The sequence below is a fragment of the Podarcis pityusensis genome (genome assembly GCF_964106645.2).
Source record: "Podarcis pityusensis genome assembly, chromosome: 1".
NCBI classification, from domain to species: domain Eukaryota; kingdom Metazoa; phylum Chordata; class Lepidosauria; order Squamata; family Lacertidae; genus Podarcis; species Podarcis pityusensis.
The window spans coordinates 111,274,315-111,300,488 of record NC_138028.1 but is presented as its reverse complement, the minus strand read 5'-3'; the positions used below and the strand labels follow the sequence as shown (position 1 = coordinate 111,300,488).

Below are 26,174 nucleotides of genomic sequence, written 5' to 3'. Positions count from 1 at the left end.
CCACACATGTTAGCATACTTTTAAAACTCAAGGAATCAACCAAAGTATCTTAAAACAAATGTCATAGTATGTTAATTATTTTGTTCTAATTTTAGTGCTCAGGAGAATGTCATTCCCAGAAATCAAATTTAACATTTGCATTTTTCAACCTAAATCTAGGTGAATCCCACACTTGGCACATATATCAAAGCACATGCCTTTGGAAAGGAAAGATTTCTGAGACACAGAGAGGTGGGGTAAGTGGGAGGGGAAAACACCAGCAAATAATTGTTAGTTGGAGTTATGTAACTTCACTCTTCCAATAGACACATTAATTGCACTCCATGTTTCATTGTCATGGTGCCATACTCTTCCCAAGTTGTTAATACCTGCTTCACACGCTGCATGCTTATTTACCACTGATAAACTCTGCCTCCTCATGGAAGCTACTTCTCACTTCTGCTTCGGCAGCATCAGACACCGTGTAGCCGAGGCTTTTGAAGACTCTCTCGCTTTCTTGCCATGTCTTCTGAAAATTCCTTAGCAGCTCTTCTGGTGAATCAGCAGCAGAAATATCCAAGATATGCCCTGAGATGACGTCTTCATAGGTTGGCGGTGCACGCTTGAAGCCAAATCCTGACTGCATCCCATCTGCACTTCGTGATGTGGAGGTGGCAGTTCTCGATTCCACGACGGTGTTCTCAAACGTATCCATGCCGGAGGAGCATTCAGTGTGGAACTTCGCATCAAAGCACACCCTGGGTTCCAAGGGATGCTCTTTAATGGCACATTGCTTTTGCTTGCAAGGTGCGTTTTCCTTGGGTTCTCTTTGCCACTTGCCTGGAAACTTTTGGAAGCTATCTAATCTCTTCTCACTCTCTTGGGAAGTTTGGCTCAATTCCTCTTTCCTAACCCTGTGCCTTTCTTCTTTTATTTTACCACTGATTACACCATTCTCTACATACTTTTTCTTTGTTTTCACCTCAGCCACTGGCTTATCATGAAGTGTTCCTAACACTACATGTATTTTATCCTCACTCTCCTTGCCCAATCTTTCAGATGCAGACGGTTCCTTCCTTATGGGAATAATCAATTCAGGGACTTCGGCCTTCTGCACAAGACCTTGGGGACCAGTCTTAGAAACCTCAATATTTTGAGTCCTGCAGACAGAGTCCATATTTTGTCCATGTGGCTCTAAGCCTTCTGGAATGTTTCCTCCCTTTTTGGAGATGTGAGCCTTGTTTGTTTTGGATTCGTCACGAGCTTTTTTCACTGTACCAGCAGTTATTTGGGATTCATTTACGGACGACATTTTTGAAGTCAAAACATCAGATTGCCGTGCCTCAATCTTGATTTGTCGGCGGAGTGTTGCAGGAGATTTCACTATCTCTGACCTCTTTTCCACAATAGGAACTGGGGTTACTGATCGGTTTTGCGTTGCTCCTTGAGCAAGTTTTACTGTGGTGTCTTTAAGCTTGGCCAGCTGCTCAGAACGGCTTCTTGGAGGAGAGGGGGAGAGGCAGGCAGCTGGCCGCTGCACCTTAGACGTTGGTGTAGTAGACCTGGGAGGTGGTGATGGTGGAACTGGGGTACTTTCCCTTTGAACAGGAGACAAGACCTCCCTGAGAGGAGATTCAATGCATCTAGATTCAATTGTAATGTAAGTAGGTGAAGGTGCTCTCATTCTTAGGGTTGAGGGTGAAGAAGTTCTGGTTTCCGAAAACCTGTGTTCACTAACTTGCTGTTTCACCTCTCGATGTGCCCTTGTGTCTTTGATCATCTCTTTAGTCTCCTGTGATTCTTTCCTGCTTGAACCAATGCTTACTTTAGCTGTCTTTTGCAATGATCCCCCAACTTTAGGAAACTCTTTTCTCTGTTTTTGGGGTTTTGTGGAATTCATGGCTGTCTGGATGGCCTCCTCAAAGGATTCAAGCATTTTGGTGGCTTGATCTTTAATCAGCGATAACTCTTCTTTCATCTTCTCAACATCATTCCCTTGTGTGAAGTAAGCTAAGTTTTGCTTCCTGTCTTGTTCTACCAACCACTCTGGAATGACATTTAAGAATGCCTGTAATGTTTTGAGCCCATTTTTATTCGGCTCAGTTTCAAACTCCTTCACTCTGGACAACACCTGCTGTACTTCCTCACGTTTCCTCAAAAACTCTAATATATCTACTGGGCTTTTCTCGTTACTCTGCAGTGATCCTCCTGGTGAAACGGAGGATAATGTCTTTTTCTGTGCCAGCTCCTGTTTCATCTCTGTTGCCTTTAAAAGGCCCTTTTTCTGCTGTGTGGACTTTTCCTGGGCATATTCCTTTCCTTGTAGGCTGCTAGTTTTCTGGGACAGTTTTTTATTTTGGGCATTTGTTTCTGAAACAAATGTTTTCTCTTTCTGTGAGATAGATGTCTGTGACTCCTGATGCATATCAATTATCTTTTGCTTGACCATTTTCTCTGATTTATTGCTAACCTCGTCTTGTTTTCTTTGGATTATTACTTTCTCTTCCTTGGGGCAAGCGATGACTTGCTTCTGCTTTCTTTCCACAGCCAAGGAGAGTCTTTCTTGCTTCATTTCTTCTGTCCCTGTTTCTTTCCTTTGAACTAATATTTGCTTCACTTCACTTGAATCTTTCTCTCTTCCGTCCTGCTTGCCTTCTGTATATTTTAGGAGTCCTTTCCCCAGTTGCATCTTCTCATCAACATTCACCTGGTTATTTGTCTTTGTGGTGCTTTGCTTTTTTCTGATAGAATTGCTTACATTGTCTTTCTGTTTCTCTTGAACTTCTTGCTTCACAGCATTCTGGAAGCTAGTTCCCTCTTGCTTTTTATGCATCTCAGACTCCTTGTGGGTTTCATATGAACTTTGTTCTAAGGTGGGAAGCTTGACGGTTCTTACATTGAAAGTAGGGGAGACCAGTTTGCTTTTGGGCATGTGCAAATGCTCCACATTTTTATGTTGCTCTCCTGCATGCATAGGATGTTCTTTATGGGTCTTTACCTTCTGAGAAGACACACAGTGCTTTGTTAGGTTTTCTGACTCATGCGTTGATGTTTTTTGAGTGTGTTCCTCTGCTGAGATCCTAACAATGGTTTGAGACTGTTCAGCAGCTAATACCGTTGACATAGACTGCAGTTTATTGCTTTGTGACACCATGACTTGCGCCTTTCCCTGACATTCAGGCTGAGTGGGCCGATCTGGAGCTGAGGGCAAAAGGCCTGGCAGAGGGGTTTGATCCTGTTTGTCTGGTTTTAGTACTGGCAGACAATGTTCTGGCTCTGTCTGAACTGAACTTCCCGAAGCTTCACTGTTTCTTCTCATAACCACTTTGCAAACATCTTGGGTTTGCTTCTGCTCCATCTGTTCCCTTTGCTGCCTGTATTTTTCTTCTGCGATCATTAAAGGGGTTTTGAATTTTCGCACATAAGGCTTAGGACTTGCTTGTGTCACATCTGCTGGCAGGGAAGGAGATTTGACAAGCGGGAATGGACTTGTTTTCTTTAGTGGCGAGGGCTCCAGCTTGATCACTTCCGTAACTGATGCCGGCCTTCTAACCTCTTCAGCCCTTGCACAAACTCTTTCTTCTCTCTTTTCACAGCTAACAACATTCCTTGTTGTTGTGCTTTCCATGTTTTCTTCCATTATTTTTGTGGCATTGTTTTCTTGGTGCTTCTGGACAATGCTTGGGTGAACTTTGTGAGATGTTTTAGGCTGGGGTGCTTCTGACTCTTTCGTAAGTTCTATTGAAGGATGTTTCTTGCTGTGTGGGGCCTTGCCAGGCTTAACACTGGCATGAAGCTGAGTCGACTGCTGCAAAGTGTTGTCTAGACGTTTGAGGAAATGTTCTTTCCTTTGCTTTGCCTGATGAACAGCAAAGGGCTGAGGAACAGGAGATGAAGCCAAAGCCACCAATTCATGCTCATCTTCGATAGGGGGCGGAGGTGGAGGAGGAAAATGTTCATATTCGGCTTTAGCCTGTCCTATGGGGGGCGGAGGGGAAGGAAAGCTTTGTCTGTCAGAAGCCATCATGAAATGGGTCAGAGGAGGAGGAGGAGGCAGAGGAAGATCTGCTTGAGATGAAGTCACTGAGATTGGGGGTGAAGGGGGAGGCGGAGGCGGAGGCGGAGAATCAATTTCTGTTCTGTCTGGGCCTTTGGGGTTTTTGTTTGGATTCAGTGGATTTTTCACCACACCTCTGAAGTCCAATGCCGCAGCTTCCACGTTAGCTTTTCCTTGAAACTTCACTGTGGATTTTTCATTTTGCTGGATAATGTCTTGCTTCCTCTCGGCTTCTTTAAATTGGCTGTGCATTTCCTGGGTGACTCTGACTTTTTTATTGGTTTTAATATTCTGCTCTGATGCCATGGAAACCTCCGCTTGGGTCGCCTTAACATTCTTTTTCTTCTCTTGGCAAACTGCCTTTGAATACTGAGATTGTTTTCTATCTTGCTGCGCCCCTTGCGCTTCAACATGACCGGTTGCTTTGGAAATCACGCCAGTTGACATGTTGACCAGCTGCTCCGCACCCCTGCGATGAGAGCTGTACTCACGGGCCGACAATTTTGATTTTTCTTTCCTCTCCTCCTGAACGCTCATGTCAAAATATTCTTCATCTTTACATTCCTGGAAAACATTCTGCTTCTTTCCAGTCATTACTTGCTTTGCAGACGGAACAATGCCGGGTGAACTGACTTTCCTCAGCATCCCACCTCCCTCTGACTTCTCTGTTCTTTCGCTTTTCTGAATAGTGCTAGGAAGAGCAGGTTGATCAATCACATATTGATCTGTATGACTTTTTGCTTCCCTTTTCACAGTGTTCTGGACTCTGACCTTATTCATGGACTTATCCACTTTCTCGGTGACCTTGTGCTGGGAATTAGATAAGCACGTCACATTTTTCTTATCTGACTCATGTGCCTTGCTGCTCCATTTCTGAACAGAATGGATTGCTCTGGTGCCTCCGGTGAGAACGCTTGTCTCCCCAGACTTCATTCCTTCATGAAGTTCCCGGTGACATTCTTCAATATTATTTTGTGAACTTTCAGTTACATTAACTTGCTTCTTGACTAATTGCTGAGGTGGCTCATGCAGTTGCTCGGTGAGCCTCTTCATCTCTCGGCCGGTGCCTGTTTGCTGCAGCTTTGTTTTAGTTTCTGCAGAAGTTTCAAGAAAGCTCTCTACCTCCACCTGAACATCCCTCCTGACCATTTCCTCTTTGCTGACACTCTTGAAAGACTGTTGTGCTGCTTTTAAAGACCTCAGTGTGGATTCAAGGTCACCTCGAACAACCTCTTCTCTCAATACCTGTCCTTTTGTGTTTCTTGCTTTCTCCAGAGATTCAATCGCTTGCTTAATATCTCCAGGGATGACATCAGGCTTTTCTGTTTCCTTCAGCTGAGAAGCTGATTCTTTAAGGGACTTCAGAATTGCAAGGATGTCAGCTTTTATAATTTCTTCCTTCTCTGTAACAGTTGTTTGATTTATGGCCTGGCTGAGGGAATTTAAAGCTGCCTTCAAATCACCCCTTATAATTTCTTCTTTGCATACATGACAAGATATATTTTGTGGCTCTGTTGTAAAGATTTTAACTGCATTGCACACATCTCCAGGGATTATGTCAGTTTCCTCAACTGTCCGCTGAATTTGAGACTTCTTTTTCTTAAGCAACAGTTTTGTAGCTTCAACATCACCACCGATGATTTCCTCCTCCTCCTCTTCTTGATTATGTCTTGCAAATGTTTCATTTTCCCCTGTCTGGAGTAGTCTCAAATAATCTAGTGCCCCAGCTTCTATGCATGTTGTAAAAAACTGAACATTTCCCCTTTCTGAATCATCTATTTTAGGTCTTTCTGATATTTCATAATTCATTGCAGAAGAGAGAAGGCTATGAATTGTACGCTTCACATCGCCACATATCACTTCTTCTTGCTCAATTTTATCACTATCCTTTTTGTGAAAGAGAGAATAGACTGTCATGTTAATATCACCTCTCTCATTTTCCTGAATTAAAATTCCACGTTTTACAGAGCTGTCCTTACTAAACAGGTTTTTTATGGCTTGCTGTATATCACCTCTCACTACCTCTTCCTTTTCAATGTGAACATCTGTTGATCTATTCAGCAATTGCTCTTTTGCTAAATTCACATTTCCCTTTTCATCTTCATTGACTTTAGTTTCCCTTTCAATGGGGCCTGGTTTGGACAGCAGGTTCAACATGATGTTGGCTAAATCTCCTCTGATTATCTCTTCTTTTTGTATTTCAGGAGCCTCCTGATTCATAAGTTTATATTTTGTCATTCGGACATCGCCAATTTCATCTGCTTCCAAGATGATCCCATGGGATTCTACGACTTTGTGAGAATAAAGTTCCTTTAAAGTTTCTTTCACGCTTTTCCCTATGATTTCTTCCTTTTCAACTCTGCTTTCATTGAATTCATGGAAAGGAGTTGTTTCAAACAGCCACGTCGTAGTCTTTACATCTGCCTGTGGAATTTCCTCTTTATCTATTTTTGTATCGTTTTCGTCAGTTTCCTTAATGGAGTCCAGAGGCTGGTTTTCAAAAAGCCACACTGCATGCTGAACATCACCTTCTTGCACATCCTCCTTTGTTACTGTCTTGACATCTTTATACTCTGACCCCTCTCCTCTAATCTCATCCATGGTGTGTGTTTCAAATAACCAAGTAGACGTTTTGACATTGCCTTGCTGTATTTCGCTGACACTCACTGTTCTTACATACATGCCTCCTTGGCTTTCTTCAGACTCAAATAATTTCTTGTTGGCCTTCACGTTGCCACCCTGCACAGTGTTGACTGTGGGTACAATGAATTTTTCCTCATCTGAAATGGTGTCCAGCGGCTGTGTTTCAAATCGGTACCTGACCGAACTAACATCTCCTTTCTGAATATCTTCCTGGGTGACAGATTTTATAACATACACATTATCTGATTTGTTTATCGATCCTAAAGGCTTTGTTTCAAACAACCAGCGCGTTCCACGTACATCCCCATGAATTACTTCTTCCTTCTTCACGGTAGTCACCTCATGATAATACCCTTCTTTGTCTTGAATTGCGTAAAGTGGCTGGGTCTCAAATAGCATTCTGTAACTTTTCACATCCCCTTTGGCTATTTCTTCTTCACTTATGGTTTTCTTGGTGCTGACATCTACAGAAGATTCATCTTTAATCTGGTCCAAAGAAAACGTCTCAAAGATGAAACATCCTTTCCTCACATTTCCACCTTGTATGTCTGTAACAGTTTTAACTGAGGTCCTGTCTCCCTGGTGGTCTGTTATTTCGTCAATTGACTGGTTCTCAAAAAGCCAACAGCAGCGCAAAACATCCCCTTTCTGTATATCTTCACTTTGGATGGTTTTAATTTTGTTCACAACTTCCTCTGAGCTGACATTTATTGAGTCTAACGATTGATTCTCAAATTTATACCGCATGGTGGAGACATCTCCAGGCTGGATGTCAATTTCCACCACCCGCTTGAGTTCTTTCTCTTCTTCTCCTTGGATATTTTCTAGGTTTTCAGTCTCAAAAAGGAAACAAGCTGTGCGGACAACACTTCCCTGAATGTCCTCCTGCTCCATAGTGTGAAGTTTTATGGCTGTTTCTGCTTCTTCCCTTATTGCATCGAGAGGCTGAGTTTCAAAGAGCCAGGTACAGGTCTTGACATCTCCTCTGCGGATTTCTTCACTGTCTGTCGTGACCTTCTCTTTGTCATATAGAGATTCCATTGGCTGGGTTTCAAATAACCACCTGCATGTTTTAACATTCCCCTTCACAATTTCAGTTGTCTCAGTCTGTTCTGTGCTTTCTTCATCTTCCACATTGCTAAAGTATTTAATGGAGTCAAGGGGCTGAGTTTCAAACAGCCACTTGGCTGTTTTCACATCACCTGACTGTACTTCTTGTGAGGAGATCCCTTTGATGATCTCAATTTTTTCAATACTCTCGTCAAACTGGTCAATGGGCCTTGTCTCAAAGAGCCACCTGCAGTTCCTGACATCCCCTCTCACGACCTCCTCTTGTCGAATTGTTTTAACTTCATGATATTTGCCATGCCTATCTTGGATGGCATATAATGGAGTTGTTTCAAAAAGACCTTTGTTTAATTTTACAGCACCTCTTGTTACACCTTCCACATGGATTTTACATGAGTCGTCGTGTTTTCTGAAACGGCACATTTCAAATGCATGTTTGCAGCTGTTCACATCCCCCTTGTCAATTTCCTCCAGTCTCACAGTTCTTATGACTTCTTTCTTTTCCTCTCTAATCTGTTCAAGGGGCTTAGTCTCAAAAATCCATTTCTGATGCCTCACATCCCCTTTTTCTTCCTCAGTGGCAGCCATTTTCTGAAGCTTTCCAACATCTGGGCTGTCTTTCAGCATATCCATTGGCAGTGTTTCAAACAAGTGTTTTGTGGTATTTACGTCACCTCCGATTATTTCTTCTGTGGGTAGAGGATTTTCATCTTCACTTTCCTTTAGAGTGTCAAGAGGCTGAGTCTCAAAAAGCCAGCATTTTCTGCAGACATCAGTGCCTAGGATGACTTCTTTTTCCACCACAGTTTCTTCAGTCTCCTCCTTAATGGCATCTAAAGGCTGGGTTTCAAAGAGCCATTTTGCCCTGCCTACTTCACCCTTGACACCCTCCTCCATGGAGATTCCACGGACAACTTTGATTTCCAAGGAATCTTTGTTGATCATGTCCAAAGGCTGCGTTTCAAACATCCAGCGCACTGTCCTGACATCTCCTCTCTCAAGGTCTTCTCTGTGGACAGTTTTAATCTCTAGCATTTGGCCCAAATTGTTTCTAATAACATACATCGGTAGAGTTTCAAAATGCCTTATACTTCTCTTCACACCACCTTTAATCTCCTGTAATTCAGATCGGAGCTGCAGCAGCTTAGCTTCATCCACTGAATAAAGTTGTCCAATGCTATCCAGATGTTGTGTTTCAAACATATACCTCACCGTTTTCACATCTCCACCAGTGATCTCCTCATCAGAGGTTTCATTGGATTCCTGGTCTTTCTCATGGTGAATTTTATTCATTGAGTCCAGTGGCTGAGTTTCAAACATCCACGCAGCTGTGCGGACATCACCTCGAGCCAATTCAGGAATTCTGTCTGCGCTTTCAGTGTTGTCTGAAGAATGTCCCCCCAGTGCATCAATGGGCTGGTTTTCAAACATCCAGGTGGTATACTTAACATCCCCACCTGCAATGATTTCTTGACTGGCAATGCTTTTAACATTGTCCGGGTCAGGAGATTCATCTTTGATGGAATCCAGAGGCTGATTCTCAAAGATCCACCTCATAGATTGGACCTCTCCCTTGAGGATTTCATCCCACTCCAGATATTCCCTTTCTGGGCTCATGCACTTCTGAGGGCTGCTCTCTGTGTTTTCAAAGGCGTACCTCGCCTGGCGTACATCTCTTGCAGTTGAGCTACTTATTTCAGTGTCACTAGACACGATATCAGAAATATCATTGAAGTAATCTTTTTCCAAATTCTTTCTCAATTCTGGGTGGATGTGTTTGTACAAACGCTTTAATTCGTAAAGGTTTCTTTGCTTGGAATACAGATCTTTGGGAAGGGGCTGCTTCAATGGAGAGGGGGAGGATTCAGGGGACTGGGAAAACTCTGTCATTTCAGGTGGAGCCTGTAGTAAGTCTGGAGAAGGTGGAGGAGGAAACTCCTCTGTACTTGCATACTTGGAAGAGCAGCTATAAGCTGCAGCTAAGGCAGCAGATGTGCACTCGGTTTCCCTCGCCATATATATTCCTTGCTGTCTATTTGCAGAAGCCACTTCAGCAGAAGAGGAAAAGGCTGCAGAAGGCCAGGCCATTTCTTGATACTCATTTTCAATCTTTAGGGGACAAAATTAGTTGTTTCTTTTAAAAAACTGTTTCCTTGAATTCATTCTATATAGTTCACTCAGCCCTCCCAAGTGCTAAGCAGCAGGAGCTCAAATTTCTAATCTACCTGAGAACAAAACTAATGTCCAACAGTGTGATTCAACATATTGGGGAAGGGCCATTGCTCAGTAGTAGAGCATCTGCTTTTCAGGCAGAAAGGTCCAAATTTCAATTCCTGGCATCTGTAGGCAGGGCTGTGAGAGTCCCCAGCCTGTTATGCTTGAGAGCTGCTACCAGTCAGTGTAGACAATAATAGGCTAGATGGGCCTACCTGGTAGAAGGCAGCCTCCTACATTCTGTGAATTAGAACTGGTGGAATTCATCCATAGCCTCCATTACTTCAACAAGGTAGTTTGTTCCGATATTATTTATCTGCACTATAGTATATACACATTCTGAGATAATCTTGATCTTGCCTGCTTTTATTTCATATTAACAGATGCAGCAGTCAAAGGCCTATGCCTTCTTGTAAGAATTGTAAATAGACAGAACACAGAGCATGGAGCCAGCTAGTTTATACCCGTAAAATATCATTTATCTACACTATAGTGTGTGTGCCTTCTTCTAAGAATGGGAAATGGAATACAGAACATGCAGCCAGAGAAAAAGAATTTAACAGCACACAAAGGATATTTCAAAAAGGAAAGCTGTACCTTATAGGTGGGTGTTGATCAAAAAATACGCTTAAGGATGTTAGAGAATTCCAGATTATTGCTGTAAAATTTAGACTAAACACTTGCAAGATCTTCCTGGATATCTCCCAAACAGACCTAAATATAATTTAATATACAAACAGCACTGTCCTGTGAGTCACTATACATTGGTTCATGGGATCACTCTTAAGGAGCCCAATGTTGTTATGACGCTCTAACAGGTACATGGGAAGGTAAGGGGGGGGGGAGTCACAACCCCAACTCTGCTATTGGCTGCCATGCTCACAGCATCCTAACATCTTTTTCAGTCAAAGAAAAGCCAGTGTAATCAAATCCCACTACTTCATTGCAGCAAGGACTTGGCAGGAAAAACAGTGAGCACACTCTGTCTTGCTAGCAAGTGATCAGAGGACACTCTAGCAGAACTCACTGTTTGCCCTGCCACAGTTTTAATTTGCCCCCAAACAATTGGAGCATACCCCCCTTGCCACACACACCTCTTGTTTACAGACTTAAGATTTGCACTGGAAATATCACTTAAACGAATGCAACATGGCTATTCTGAATTTAAAGGCACTGCAACTCAGAAAAGAATGTTAACTATATGCAAAAATTGATAACAATTAAGGATTGTTCGGATGGAGATAATCCCATTTTCAGCACCACCGACCTTGATCTGCTTTGCAGGTGTTCCACTCTCTCGGCCAGAATGGAACTGGGCGGTTTTTTCAAAGTGCTGCTTTAAGGATTGCGTAGAAATCTTTGGGATCTCCTCATCTGTAGCTGCATTGACCACTGCAATACAGAAAGAAAATGAAAATGAAAACTTGAATCTATATCGGCTGTATGAAAATTCATCAGCATTTTTCTGTGCGTTTCTCCCCACAGGCACATTTTTGTATGTGATCCCCCCCCCCAAAAATATATTGCATTTTTATATCTAATTTTCACAAATTTATGCATTTTTATGAACAACTCCCCCTAACGTATGCATTTCATTCCCCCCCCCCCCAGTGCAAATTTCAAAGGATGGTTTGCATTTTGGTTTGCATATTATTCGGGATGTGTGAGTTACACCGTTGTGCAAATTAATTGAAACAAACAATGAATTTAGTAGTTTATTGTACAAAACTCACATACAAAACTAGCGGATATGACCTCTGCTATTTTTAAGCAGCATTTGAACATGGTTTGGCATAGCGTCTACTAGTTTCGAACAGACACTGTTGATTTTCGGATCCATGTACCACACCTGAATCATCGCCTGAATTAGCTTCTTCATAGTCATACAGTCTACAACACAGAGGCGACTTTTGCATATAGCCCACAAAGTCCCAAATAGGATTTATGTCCGGGGAATTCCCTGGCCAATCAAGTACCCATATTTGCTGCTCTGTCATGAATTTCTTCACCACTTTCGATGTGTGACAGGGGACTAGGTCCTGCTGCAATATCCCAGTACCATCAGGATACCTCTTTTTCAGCTCTGGAATAACTCTCTTTCATAGAACCTCAATATATTGTGGCGAGCACATCATTCCTTCTATTGGCTTCTGGCTTCCGGCACCATAATGATCAACTGACTTTTCATGTTTGTTTTGAGTACAGGATTACGAGTAAGATAGAAAACATGCTTTGTTTCAATTAATTTGCACAAGGGTGTAGATAGTGTTGCAAACCGGAGCAAATATCTCCTCCATCCCTACTTCAGGAATCCCCAAAGGCTTGAGCATTCCCAGTGGCGTGATTGGCTGGAAGATGCTACCAAAAACCACCAGGTTGGATTTGATGGGCCTCTGGGTCAAAGTCTAGCCTGGAAACTCTATGGTTCTTATTCTGCACTATTTCTCTCGCATTGATAGCAGAGAACCTTTCATAGATAGAAAGACCTAGCCATGAGCTGGAAGCACAATGAACCAGAGCTTATTTGCTGAGTGACATAGCAGCACCTCTTTCACATGTCAGATCAGAGCTGATTGAACACTGCAATAACAGGGACTGCGAGCCTTTATTAATTTCTGGCTAGGTGATCAGTCCAAGGGTAATTATATCCTTTGATATTCATGACATTTAAATATCTGCTAGGGGAATTGTTACAATAATAATAGAGAAAGAAAAATTGTTTGCCTAAGCCCAGGGCACTTGTGAAAAACACTCAAGAATATATTAGGTAATTTTAAGCACATCGCCATTCATATCAATGGGATGTATGAATGTGCTTAAGTGGAGATGCAAAGGCTTCTGGGCTGGAGTGAGTGTAAATAACCTTAATTATATTCTAATCTTTATGGCCACAATCCATCCAAAGTTAAGTCCCACTGATTTTGATGGATGATATTTAAGTAGGTGCTTAGTTCTCCAGTCAAAATTAATGGCACTCCCAGGACTTAATTGTGGATGGATTTTGTCTTTCATCCATATGCATACAACAGAATTTGCTATGTGAAAGGGTAGCTATTGCTTCTTGCCTCCCAGTATATTCTCAGATTTCTCTTACCTGTTTCCTCAATGCTTTGAGTGACGTTAGAAGCTCTCTTAGCCTCAGACAAACCTTGTTCACGATGAGAAACCTGCAAACACAAATACACACCACAAAATAATTAAATAAACCAGATCTCAATGTGAAAATCAATATTTTAATTTGATCTATTGTATGCTTTATGTAACTCTGGGTGGAGGAGGAACAAGTGCTTTAAGGGGGGAATGGTGTGAGTCCTTCCTCCACCAGAACTGATGCTCTGTAGTTATCTGTGAGACAGAAAATCAGCAGTTAAAATTTCACCTCTGCCAAAAATTCACAAGGTAGGCAAGTTGCCATCTCTTCGTCTCTTGAAATGCATTTATTTATGTATTTTATTGACCACTATTTATAAATATGTAAGAGCAATACTTGACAGTGCTTGAATTGGGGGACAGAGAGGGTCCAGCCCCCCTTATTTTAGGGGTCAGTCCTGCTACATGGCTGCATCATTTGGCTAAGCTTAGTATGTTAGGGGATGAAGGATTTCTTTAAGATCCCCCCGCCACCTCCCCATCCCCATAATTTAAGCCCCATATAATTGGAAATGCCATCATCATCATCATCATCATCATCATCATCATCATCATCATCTCAAAGCATTCTGTGACAATACTGGGACAGTAATTTAGCCTACTTTACAGGGCAGTTTCAAGGATAACTGAGACAAAGTATGTGAAGTGCTTTGAGGACTCAATAACTTCCATTTGAATGCAGAAAACATCAAATACACAACATCAGTGACTGAATTTGGAGCAGCTCACACAGAGCACAAACTCTGCAGCCAGTGGTTTGTTTGTTTTTTGAGGCAGTACATGCAGGGACAGTGCACACCACCTCTCCCCCCATCTTGCCACTGTTTGCCTACCCCCCTTGCTTCCCTCACACTTTTGCTGCCACCGCCTCCATTGCTGCAAATGCTTCCTGGGCTTGGGGAACAAGGCACAAGGCTCTGTCAGGATCCTGACTACCTGCTGCCTCATTCCCTAAGCCTAGGAAACACTTGCCCGGCTTTGGGAAGGATGCAGCAGTGTGCCAGGATCCTGATGGAGCCTGACAGACCCTCACACCATCATCCCACAAGCTGGACAAGCACGTCCTGGGCTCAGGGAACGAGGCCCTGCCAGCACCCTGGAGCCTGAAATGAGAGGGCTCTTGGACCCTGTCAGAGCCTTCCTGCCTCCATCCCAAAGCTGAGTAAGTGCTTCCTGCGCTTAGGGAATGAGGCAAGAGTCTCTTCCAGGATCCTGGAGCCCTGCTGCCTCCTTCCCTGAGCATGTGCAGAGCGCCTCCCCACCTTTGCCCACTTGGTTGTCCCTCCTCCAGCCATTTCTAGGCGGTGAGTACCAGCACCTTATTTTCCAGAGACTGAAAAGCGCTGGGTACAGCAATACAAACTTACACATCGGTACAGACATCTGGACCAGCAGTTCTTTAATTTCTGTAGGTAAGTGTCAATCCGGTAGGTATAGCATATTACATACAATGTTCACTTGTTCCAGTTTAGCATGGGGCAACCCAAAGAGGAGAGACCAAAGAAGAAAGTGGAAATGGGTTTGAGGAGGAACGGATGTGGTTAACAGGAAGGTGTCAAAGAAGGAAAGCTGCGGTGAAAGGAGGATGGGGCAGTGTCCAGTGGGATCCACTGCTCTTCTGTCACCCAAGGGCCCACACAAACTTGAAGCCTGCCCTGCCAAGTGGCAACATTTTTGCACAAATACTTTTATCAGTGGTACTTCAATTATTTCCTGAGACGGGTAAGGAGTACAGGGAAGACTCCCTGGAAAAAACCCTGATGTTGGGAAAGATGGAGGGCACAAGGAGAAGGGGATGACAGAGGATGAGATGGTTGGACAGTGTTCTCGAAGCTACAAGCATGAGTCTGACCAAACTGCAGGAGGCAGTGGAAGACAGGAGTGCCTGGCGTGCTCTGGTCCATGGGGTCACGAAGAGTCGGATACGACTAAATGACTAAACAACAACAATGAGTACAGGTGCAAATTATCCCATATAAAACTCCTCCTTGCCACCAAAGCAAGGACGGGTGCCGTAAGCACCAGAGGGCAAAAGTGGCACAGGCAAAATGGTATCTCATTGCATTGATACAGTTACCTTTTCTGATTGAAAGGCTTCCCGCTGAGTTGCCTTTGACGCCACCTCGTTCACTCTGGTTTCTGTGCTGCTGCTGCTTGACATTGTGGCTTGGCTTCGACTCGTCACCTTCTGAAGATGAATAGAAAATAATTCTACGTTGGCAAGTTTTACGGTACACTTAAATAAACACTTTATTTTATTTTCCTTTTATTTCTTGTACATGGGCCTTTCCTCATACAGAGCCCTCAGGGACTAACACCCGCATTAAAAAACACACAAGTAAAGCCACAATTGCCAATGCAACAGCATGTGGCAATCAGCAAAACTGGTTGACCAAGAGGGCCACTCCCGCGATGCTCTGAAGACCTGCAAAAATAAATGGTTCTTAAGCTGGCGCATGAATCAGTACATAATGCGGGTGAGAACCAGATCTGTACTGGGAGGGAGTTCCATAAATAGAACTGTCTCCATAATCATAAATGATTCTACGGTATATAAGAGGAAAGAGCCAGTTATTTAGTAATAGGGCATAACTCATAATATAATTGGCAAGGATAAGATAAGGAAAAAAATACTGGGATGGCTTTTGCCGTAACACACATTGTGGTTTCATTACTATAGTGCATCCAGGAGATTTCCTTTGCTAGGCTCTGTGGCATAAGATATGTATTAAAAGTAGTAGTACAGGACACAGTGACCTGGGTTTTAATGGAAGCTCTGTTGATTTAATCGTCAAATTCCTATTTACAAGCAAGTACGTGACTGGAATATATAGGAGAAAGTTCCCCAACTTGAAGATGATGTGAAGGTCTTGTTCGGAGGATGTAAATATGCGGAGCTAGAAGTCCCAGCAGTTGGGACAGGGGAATATTTCTAGTGTTGCTAGAAATTGTTGCAGCTTAAATCCCTGATTACAAACCACAGCAACTCTTAATCTTTGCCTTCAATACAAGCTGTGCATTATGGCTCCTCAGCTCCTCAGATTTCAACCCTATTCGAGCTGAACAAGGACTTCCCCCACCCACCTTTCTACCCCATTTCTGCCACAGTGGGGCCAGCTGCCACAAAGAAGAAGGTTGCCCTCCATCTTCTGTCCTGCTCCTCAGAGAAGGACACCTCTGTCATTTCCTACTTGCTCCCTGGTGCTTGGGATGCTGTTACTACAGTGCTCCAGACATTGGGGGACGGAGAGTGGAAAGAGACACCTCTTTTTTCCACCACCAGTGCCAAAGAAGAGGAAGGTGAGAAAGAGCACTGTGGTGTTTGTACGAATTGCTTTGGGTTGCTAGCCTCAGCCTGAGTCAAGCCTGGAGAGTTCACTCCTCGCTGCCTGTTTCTCCAAGGGGCAAATGAGGGAGGAGCCAATTCACATGCCGGAAACTGTAAAGTAATGAGGTCTCCAGCAAACAGCATAATGGTGGGAAGCAGCATCTGCAGTGTGCGGCAATTATTATGACAATGTAGCTAGTTTTTTCAGCATGATGGCCATATACAAGCCCAAGTTAAATTCCCATGGATTTCAAGGGGAGCATTAGCAGAAGTCAATAGGAATTTATAAGGGATTAACTTTGGCTGGGCCATGCACAAGAGGGCTTCCATTGCATTCCCTAAACAATGGCTTAATTGGCCATTCCTGGGGTTGCTCAGCTGGTAGTTTATGAGACTCTTAATCTCAGGGTTGTGAGTTTGAGACCCATATTGAGGAAAAGATTCCTGCATTGCAGGGGGGTTGGACTAAATGACCCTCGTGCTCCCTTCTAACTCTACAAGTCGATGATTCTATGATCCTCCTCGGATCCATGTTATCATGGATGTTCATGCCAAATTTTAAAATCAGATGCCTAGCTCTACGGATCTGTGGGACCTGGAGCACATGGAAATAGTCAGAGACACACAAATGGTTTTGGGTGTGATGGACTGTTCAGCTCATGTTCCCAAAGCCCTTGGGTAGGGACAATGGGTGTGGGGGTGATTTTCAAAGGAAATAATCTATTTCCTTGTTTGATAATTCATAGGTTCATAAATATTTCCTGATGTCCACAGGGAAAGAGAGCATGTGAATTGCAGAATGTAAAGGTTTGAACTTTCCAACTGTTGCTTGCAACGGCAATTATGTTAAGCGGAGGCAACCATGAGGCAGAACATATCGTTCAAACTAGGTGGGAAGGAATGGTAGGAAGAATGGGCAAGATTATTTAGATGGGCCATTCCCCCCCCCCATAAATGTAATTGTGGAAATGCTGTTGTAAAGTGATTTTCACATAAAAATAGCGTGCGGTTGAAAGCAAATGTGGGTCAGGGGGAGGAATCAATGCATGTCCCACAGGTAAGAATAAATGTTAAGAAGTGTTCAGGATTGATTGATTTTTTTTTTAAATTTTTTTTTTACATCTAGAATTCTCTGGAGTCGATCACAGTTGAAAGGAAGCAGAAGTCAAGGAGTCTAGATGGCATCATCCACTGGCATCTCTCTCATTTTGAGATGAACCTTAAAACTACATTATATTAAGCATTTTCCTAATTATGGTTCCATTAGGTATATAACTGACAGTTCAAAGCCAGCTAACAATGGTTAGTAAGTGTATGAGGGCTTGCTTTGTTTTTATAGTTGAATCTTTCCTACAGCGCCAATGGGATTGTTATGTAGCTAAGTGGCTTGAGAGCTACAGGCATTCCATTTACAATTTGCCTCATCTTTCTTCCTTGCCGAGACTGAGTGATGGGCACAGCACACAATTTGCTGGGAACACAACTGGCTCTATTCTACACGGTTCACCTACAGCTGTTGTTATCACAGTCTGTGTGCTTTTTATGTTCAGTGCCAAAAATAAAGGCTCCTCTCTTAAGTTATAACTCCAAGTAACTTCATAGGGTAAAAAAAATGGGATGAGTTGCCAGTTTGGTCCAGGCACTCTTGAAGGAGATGGGGTTTCTGGATCCATGAAATCTGGGTCCATGCCTGGTTTTGGTACTTGGTCACCTTGCAGGATAACCTCTGTGGGGATCAAGGATAGAGCATGAGACTCTTAATTCAAGGTAGTGGGTTTGAGCCCCACATTGGGTGAAATATTTCTGCATTGCAGGGGCCCTTGTGGTTCCTTCTAACTTTACAATTTTCTGATTCAGTTATTCTAAGACAGGGGGAGTGTGAACCTGTTGATTCCCCTTGTCCTCGCAGTAATTGCTGTTACTATGAACCATGGTATTAATTTGGAAAGGCTGTCCAAGCTGGGTGAGGGTGGTATTTCATTGTGGTGGTTCCACTCATCCAAAATGTAGCACTGGGGGGGGGGGGGGCGGGTTCTGCTTCAGGGTTCTATCTTATCCACTTTTCTGTTCATCGTCTACAAAAGACCACTGAATGGTCTTGTAATATATTACTAATTTAATACTTTACAGACTTGAAATTGAATCTGTTCACACACACAAATGAGAGAGAGAAATTCTTCTTCATCCGGATATAAGAAGGTCCAATTTCAGGTCTGCCAACCACGTCCCTGTCCATTAAATGGAAGTTATGTGTACAACATTTTAGAGTCTTCTCATGACACATATGCCGATAAGCAAACTCTGCGTTAAAGATACTAATTTTTTATAAGACAACACCACAGGAGATGTTGGACTACACAGCATGGGGAAATAACAGGTTCTCACACATTCTCACCCATTTGACAATGAACCATATTAGTAATCAGCATTGTTTAGTTTGTGTATCCATCATTTGCAGTGACATCCTATGCATGTCTACTCAGAAGCTGGACCCACCCCCAGGGAAAATGGGTGCAGGACTGCAAGCCTCACCTACTATGCTCATCCTTTCATCTACCAGTCTTGGTCTGCTTTTGTGCAGCCCGGGCAAAGAGCTGTCAATCCCCTTCAAGCAAATCCCAAAATAGAGTGGATGAGCCCTACGCGTTAGTGACCAATATTATTTGTAATCACATTCTTTGGAGAGATGTGCAGCCAGAGGTCTCTAAAGGGAATGATGATCATATTCTTCAGCAGTGACTCAGGTGCACTACCCTGGTTTTACTAGCAGTAATCCATTTTCCTGAGCTTTCTGTGCTTTTTATGATGAGCCAAACTTCATATCAGTTGATGCTCTTTGTTATGGCACAATGTCCTCTGGTCTATAAGAATTCAGCTTTATCCCTTTCCATGGAGAAGGCTGCCTGCTCTTTGTCTGAGAGTGTTTGTATCTGACAGCCAGGTTTATGCCGTATTGACGGATTGGCCTCCTTATCCTTCAAAATCAATTTAGTAGCTGCGACTGAGATGATTTTTGGCCCCTTCAAGAACAGAAGAGGTTCTTTCCAATTTCACACAGTGCAGTGGTGAACTTCTGTAGCTAAATTGCATGCTATACCCCGCCACATGCACATAAAGATACCAGGCTCTGAAACAAAGATCCTGGTGTTTAGTAGTGGTCTGCATGCCTAGACACATTGTGAAGATAGTGAGAGAACAGTCCCCAACCTTCTCCAAATGATATGATCAGCACTGTCAAAATGGACAGCATCAGCCATGCATTTGGTACTATAACATGGATCCCAATGCACACTGCAGGAACCTTATATCAATCCTTGGTACCAGATGTAAGGAAGTTTGTTTTAAAAACAAACAAGTTCAAGTTCAACTTGTCTGCAAAGGAGCTAATTCTGGCTCACAGCTGTTCCTTTGCAAAACAAAGCTGCTGTGCCAAAGTATAAAACATACTTAAGAAGTCTAAGAAAACATCTAAACACACACACATATGTGTGTGAATTTTGTTTCATCCCCCATTTATTTCCCCCAACAATTAGGATCTTTAAACTAAAAGGCCCAAAGTGTGAATGAACTTGAAGATGAACAAGAAATCATTCAAAGTTCTGCTCCAAAAATGAACTTAATTCATGTTCAGCTCACTTGGCAATTATGGGAACTATTTTCAGATACAGTTCAGAAATTTTTGAACTAATTCAGTGAATTTCATTGAACCAAACTAGGTCATCCCAAGGCCTGATAAGAATTTGGCAAAAGGAACTGCAGGCATGACCCTCATTTGCACATGTGGATCCTTATCCATTAGGGCTTCAGCCCTGCACAAACAAACTAGGAGTATGCCCCATTTAATACAGTGGGACTTACATTTGAGCATACATATGCACAGGACTGAGGTTCACCGACATTGGGTGGTGGCATTCCATGCCAAAGAGTTTAATATTTGATGCTACAATTCTATGCAATTCTCTTTGCAATGTTAAGTTGTGCATGTATTACAGTATACAGTGGTGTCTCGGGTTACAGATGCTTCAGGTTACAGACGCTTCAGGTTACAGACTCCGCTAACCCATAAATAGTACCTCAGGTTAAGAACTTTGCTTCAGGATGAGAACAGAAATCGTGTGGCGGTAGCGGGAGGCCCCATTAGCTAAAGTGGTACCTCAGGTTAAGAACAGTTTCAGGTTAAGAACGGACCTCCAGAACGAATTACCGGTAAGTTCTTAACCTGAGGTACCACTGTATTTGTTTCTGAAGAGCAAGAGACATATACCAGGCAGATGATTTTTGGAGAGCAGATTACGCTTGCTTTGGTTTTCAGAACACTGGCTGCTGCTTCTATCAATGGCTGTTGCTTAAATGCCATTCAAAACTATTTCCTTGTGTTCAGTAGCATTGTGTGAAGGAGACAGGAGGGGGCTTCCTAGCAGTATTTACAACCAGAGTTTGAAAGCACTTCACCACATGCTGCTTTTTTCTTTTTTTAAACTTTTACTTTTGCTTAGAATTGAACACCACCCTGGTGGGAAAGTCAAATGAAAGAGCTCCATCTATGTGGCTCCTGCTAATGCATGGCTTTTTAGATCTATTTGAGTGTGCTGGTTGTGTGGGAAAGCTACACAAAAGCAGGATGGAATTACTAAGCCCTGTGTTGTGATGCCCATTATTCTCAATGAAATTTGAAATGTGTAGACTGCTCTATGCTCCCTATATGAGTTAGAACCTAAGTTTTGCAGAACAAAACTGTCCTTCCTATAACTGCCCCCCCCCGGTCCTTTACCTAACTTATTATCTGACTTTGAACTTTGGGTTCTGTATTGGTTCTAGGGGTTGCTCGTGCGTAAATCGGCGCCACACCTGGCTGGGTTGCCTGAGTGAACCCTTTCTGTCCGGACAGCCACTCGCCCGTGGCTGTCTCAATCGCTGGCAGAATCCGTCAGTGGGCGTTTCTTGAACTTCTTCCAGCAAAGAAGCTCTTTGACGCCTAGTCTCCGCCTACTCTCCCTGCGCGGAAGCCTTCTGCGCAGGGAGGGTGTGGGTAGCGGAGGACCCATGCTCTCCCCTCTGGTCCCTGACGAGGAGTCATGGAGCCACCTCGCCAATTCCCCCATCTGCCCCCCCTTCTCCACTGGTGCTACACTGATTTCCTTCCCCAGAAGATGTGCTGCTTCTCTCCCTCCCGGGACGCTCTCCGGAATCCCTCTGGAGCCCTCCCTCTCCCCCTGGCTCCAATGGCAGTTCCCTGACAGGTTCCATTGTTTCCCTGTTCTTGTGGTAGTTTTCAGTATCCACCCCAATAACTCTGATGAATCAGATGCTTGATGTCATCTTGCGCTTTCTGGTTTGTATCCCCATCCCTCAATTTTTCTACCTCTTTGGCTCACTCACAGATCATGTTTTGGATTTGATAACAGTTTTTTCTATATTTCCATTTTCTGATGGTCACCTTCTTTTTCTCTCATTCTTCTTTGTGCAAACCTCTTACTAGATCATCAAATTACCTTCAGAATCTGGATTTTGATGCCTTCACCCCTGTTAGGTCCTTCGGTCGATATCTCCTGTTTATTTATTCCCTGCATCTTCTTCCAGTGTTCCTCTTTCCCTATGTAACTGCTCTTCTATATTGTTTCTGTCATCCTTCTCCTACTTTGCCTTTAGTTCCTCATTGTAGTAACTTCAGTAATGAACTTGGGCTGCTTTATAAGTTATGGGGCAAGACTAAACACATTTCTTCTCCCTGGCATAAATTAATGTACATCTCTTTTCTTCTTCCACCTGCTCAACCTTAGTATTTGCCAAAACAAATTGCTTCTTTTCCTTCTTCTCCTTGCTTTTTAACTGTTAATTTTGTGCTCTACCTTTTTTCATCCCTTCCCCATGTCTCAGATTTTTGCTTAGTTCCCCTGCCCACCATAATAAATCAGCAGCTCCTGACTTTTCTATTTCTGTAACTTACATCTCCTGGTCCTTTATAGAACTCTTATTTCTAAACCTTCTCAACCAAATGGGTCATAGCTCATTGGCAGAGGACCTGCAGTGCATGGAGAAGGTCCCACATTCAATCCTGGGCATCTCCAGGGCTGGAAAAGACGCCTAGTCAATATAGACAATACTGAGCTGGACAGATCATCTAAAGAAATAGCAGTGGAAGAAGGAAAACAATGAGCAGAAGAAATAAAGGAAGATGCTTTGCTACAAGGCAAATTCCTATGCCTGCCCCTATGCCTCATGATTTTCTTCTTTCTCTACTATTTCTTCAGAATATCTTTCTGGTTTCATCCTCACCCAAACCTACATCCAGTCCTTTTTCATCCCATTTCTTCTTCTTCTCATTAAATATATTGCTTTAGCTCATTTTGCTTTCTTTCTCTAACTAATCCCTCCTTGATTTCTGGTTAGTTTTCTTTGACCTTTAATTCTAATTTTAATTTAAGAACACAGAAGTGTCAACAATGGTTGATTCTTCTTCACTTGCTATTGGCTAGTTTTTCATCTTGCTTTTTGGTGGCATCCAGTGTTAGTCAAACTTAGAGCAGACCCATTTAAATCAGTGGTTGTCTGCTGAATTCAGTGGGCCTACTCTGAGAATCACTAACATTGGATATCTCCCTTTGTTTCTTAATTACTTGAACAAATCTTATTTGAATTTTATCAAATACTCTTTTTGAGTCTTATCAATCAGATCTTCATGCTAACAGAACAGAAACAATGTTCTTTTCCTTAGCTAATTTATCTGAATGCCCCTTGTATGCTGATCTCTTCCTGATCTCTCCTCTGCATTAAATATTATTAGTAATTCTCTTCTTCCTTCTGTTTTCAATATTGTTAATCATACTCTTCTTTCTTCCTTGCATGAGTTTAGTTTCATGGTTCTCGTCATATTTTTTTTTTTTTTAACAATGCTTGTGTTTCTATTATTTGAAATTCCTAAAGGTTCTGATTCAGGCCGTTTGATTATTGTTGTTTACCTTCATTAGAGTTTTAGATTCTCTCATTTAGTCTTTTCATATTGATCAGCATGTTCAGGACGATATCTAGCTACTCTTTTCTATTTCTGATCTGTCTTCTTCTTTTGCCAATCTTTCGTCATGTCTTCTTGCTGCTTCCACATGGCAGCCTGCTCATTCTTTGAAGTTAAATCTTCAAACAGAAAATAGAATATCTTATTTTTCCTGTCTCTTCTCTTCCCGTTCTTTTTGCTTCTTTGATTTATGGCTGATGTTATCAGTTGTCCTTCTCTTCCAACCAGAGATCTCAGAACCTTTTCCTTCTTTTTTCTTCACAGACTTTATTTTCAGCTAAGCTCTGTCATTTTCGGTTGTCAAAGCCAGCTAAAATTCATTCATTTCTTTTTGTTTATTCTGTCCATCCTTTGAATCATTCTCTTATTTTCTGACACTTGGATTATTGCAGTGCTCTTTTGGTTGGTCTTCTGAATTACCCTCTTGTTGCTTTCATTTTGTCACCTGCCTTATTTTTCCTCACACAAATATGATCATGTTTCTCTGCCTTTGATTCCTCTTCAGTGGTTACCTTTTCCTTTTCACATTCAGTTTATGATTCTGCAACTTGCCACAAAATGTATTCAATCTTGGACTTCCTGTTATGCAACGAACCCAGCGAGTCGCCCTCTCGGGTGCTCTGATGCCTGGGAGGGGTCCCCATGGAGATTAATGGGTAAGGGGCATGTCTCCCCTATCCTTTTGAGGGTAACAAAAGGGCACGACCTGTGGTCGTCCATTAATGCCTTTTTGGTAACAACTGGACTGACTGTCTGTAAAGCACTTGGAAGAGAATAAACTGTTGAGTTGGATGTAATGGAACTGAGGATTGGCAGGATGGACTGCAGGAAGATTAATTAGTTTAGGGAGGAGGATGGAGAGGAGATATGGATTTTGTTGAGATTACATCAGCCCACCCTCTTGAAGCTTGAAGTTGGAAAGAAGAACAGTGAAAGGGACGGGATGGACCACAGTGTATACCAACTTGACGGCTTCTGAGACTTTCAGACAGAAAAGAAGAGATGTGGATTGTGTTTATTTATTAATGAGCTCGTTGTATGTAAAACTGAGGATTAAATTTGGCAAAATCTGAAGGGTGGGTGATGCTGGGAGATTGGCAGTATTAAAGGGGGGGATGTTTATTACATATTTTTACAAAAAAAATTATAGGGGTTTCGTTTTCACCCTCTGCACGCCGCACCAGTGAGGCTGAGTTGTTGATTACTGGGCCAGATGTCAGACAGCAATGTTCAAGACTATGTTAGGGAGGAATGTGTGTGTGTTGACTGGGAGGAAACAAGATCTGTTTTTCTCAGGTAAAATGTTACTCAAGAGGTATCAGGAGGAAATGTTTGAAAATTGATGAACAAGTATTATAGATAGATGAGGATTTACTCTACTCAACTATTTGGAGGAGAGGTTATAACAATGTATAAAAGATATAGCAGAAATTGGTAATCAAACAGGTGTAGAGGTGAAGGGATGAATGTATTTTTAATTATAGCTGGAAAAGTTATTTTATTGGGAGCAGCAAAGGAGGAAGGAAAATAGAGGGGACATCTGGGGTGGCTGGTAAGTCAACTTTTAAATTTGTATTGAACTTGTATTAATTTGGTGAAAATTTGTTAAAATTTATGGAAAATCAATAAAAATAATTGGCAAAAAATGTATTCATTCTCTAGATCCTGCTCGCCTTCATCTCTGGTTTCTCTATATTCTACTTTCCTTCCTTTCCATTTTTCTGCTTCTTATTATTTGTCACATGCTGGACTTCTTCCTCTCATGCTTCATGCTTTTTTCCTTTTTCTCCCTCACTATGCAACTCTTTAGCAAACAATATTTGTTAAATTAATTCTCATACTTTTGATTTAAAAATGCCTTTAGAATGCAATTCTATAATCAAATCTGAATTTTATGCTGAAATCCTAATCCTCTTTAACTATGAGTAAAAGGTAAAGGGACCCCTGACCATTAGGTCCAATCGTGAACGACTCTGGGGTCGCAGCGCTCATCTCGCTTTATTGGCCAAGGGAGCTGGCGTACAGCTTCCGGACATGTGGCCAGCATGACTATGAGTAACCCCAATTTAATTCAATAGGTTTTATTTCTGAGTCTACATGGTTTGGATGGTGTTATAAGTCTATTTGAAGTGGTGCTTGCTTCTGAGTAGAGATATATATATAACTGCATTGTCTTATCTATTTCAGCTAGTTTCTTGCTGCCTTCTCCAGTGTTTAGCTTCATTTTTAGTATATTATTTCAGTATTAGCAGATTGTTGTCTTACATAGACCTGTCTTTGGGTCAAGCAGAAAAGAGGTATCCATAATGAGTCTCCAAAATAGATAGTGTATTGCAAATTCACTAGGATGTATGTCACTGGAATACAATGGGACTGAGACCTGGGTTAAATGTGTAACAAACTCACCCATGCTGGGTTCCATGCACCTGGTGTCATGCCTGTTGGCATCTACATGTGCAGCATTAGTACACAAGTGATCTGTGCCTCAGGAGTATTTTGTGCTAGCATGTTCATTATGCACACAGAACCGGTGACACTGTGTGCGCAATTCCTTTTCTTCTTTTTTGCTCAGCACATTTAAACCGGGCTGTATTTTTGTAAATGCGGAATCTGATATAGTCTGACGGATGGAGGCTTTCACATGGCATCTTCAGTTTGCTTCCAGCGCAGCCATGATGTGCATTTTGTGGCCTTTATCAAGTCAGCATTACCTATCCCACCAG

General features: G+C 42.4%; 1 protein-coding gene across 1 annotated transcript in view; it reads right to left on the bottom strand.

Annotated features, from left to right (window-relative positions):
• Positions 1-26,174, bottom strand: part of XIRP2 (xin actin binding repeat containing 2) — a 77,337-nt gene that overhangs the window by 6,037 nt on the left and 45,126 nt on the right. Inside the window, exons 4-7 of the mRNA XM_081023151.1 lie at positions 15,189-15,299; positions 13,056-13,128; positions 11,229-11,353; positions 397-9,856 (exon numbers count right to left, since the gene is read on the bottom strand). Of these exons, the coding sequence (XP_080879277.1) occupies positions 397-9,856; positions 11,229-11,353; positions 13,056-13,128; positions 15,189-15,299 (9,769 nt within the window). The remainder of the gene's footprint in view (positions 1-396; positions 9,857-11,228; positions 11,354-13,055; positions 13,129-15,188; positions 15,300-26,174) is intronic.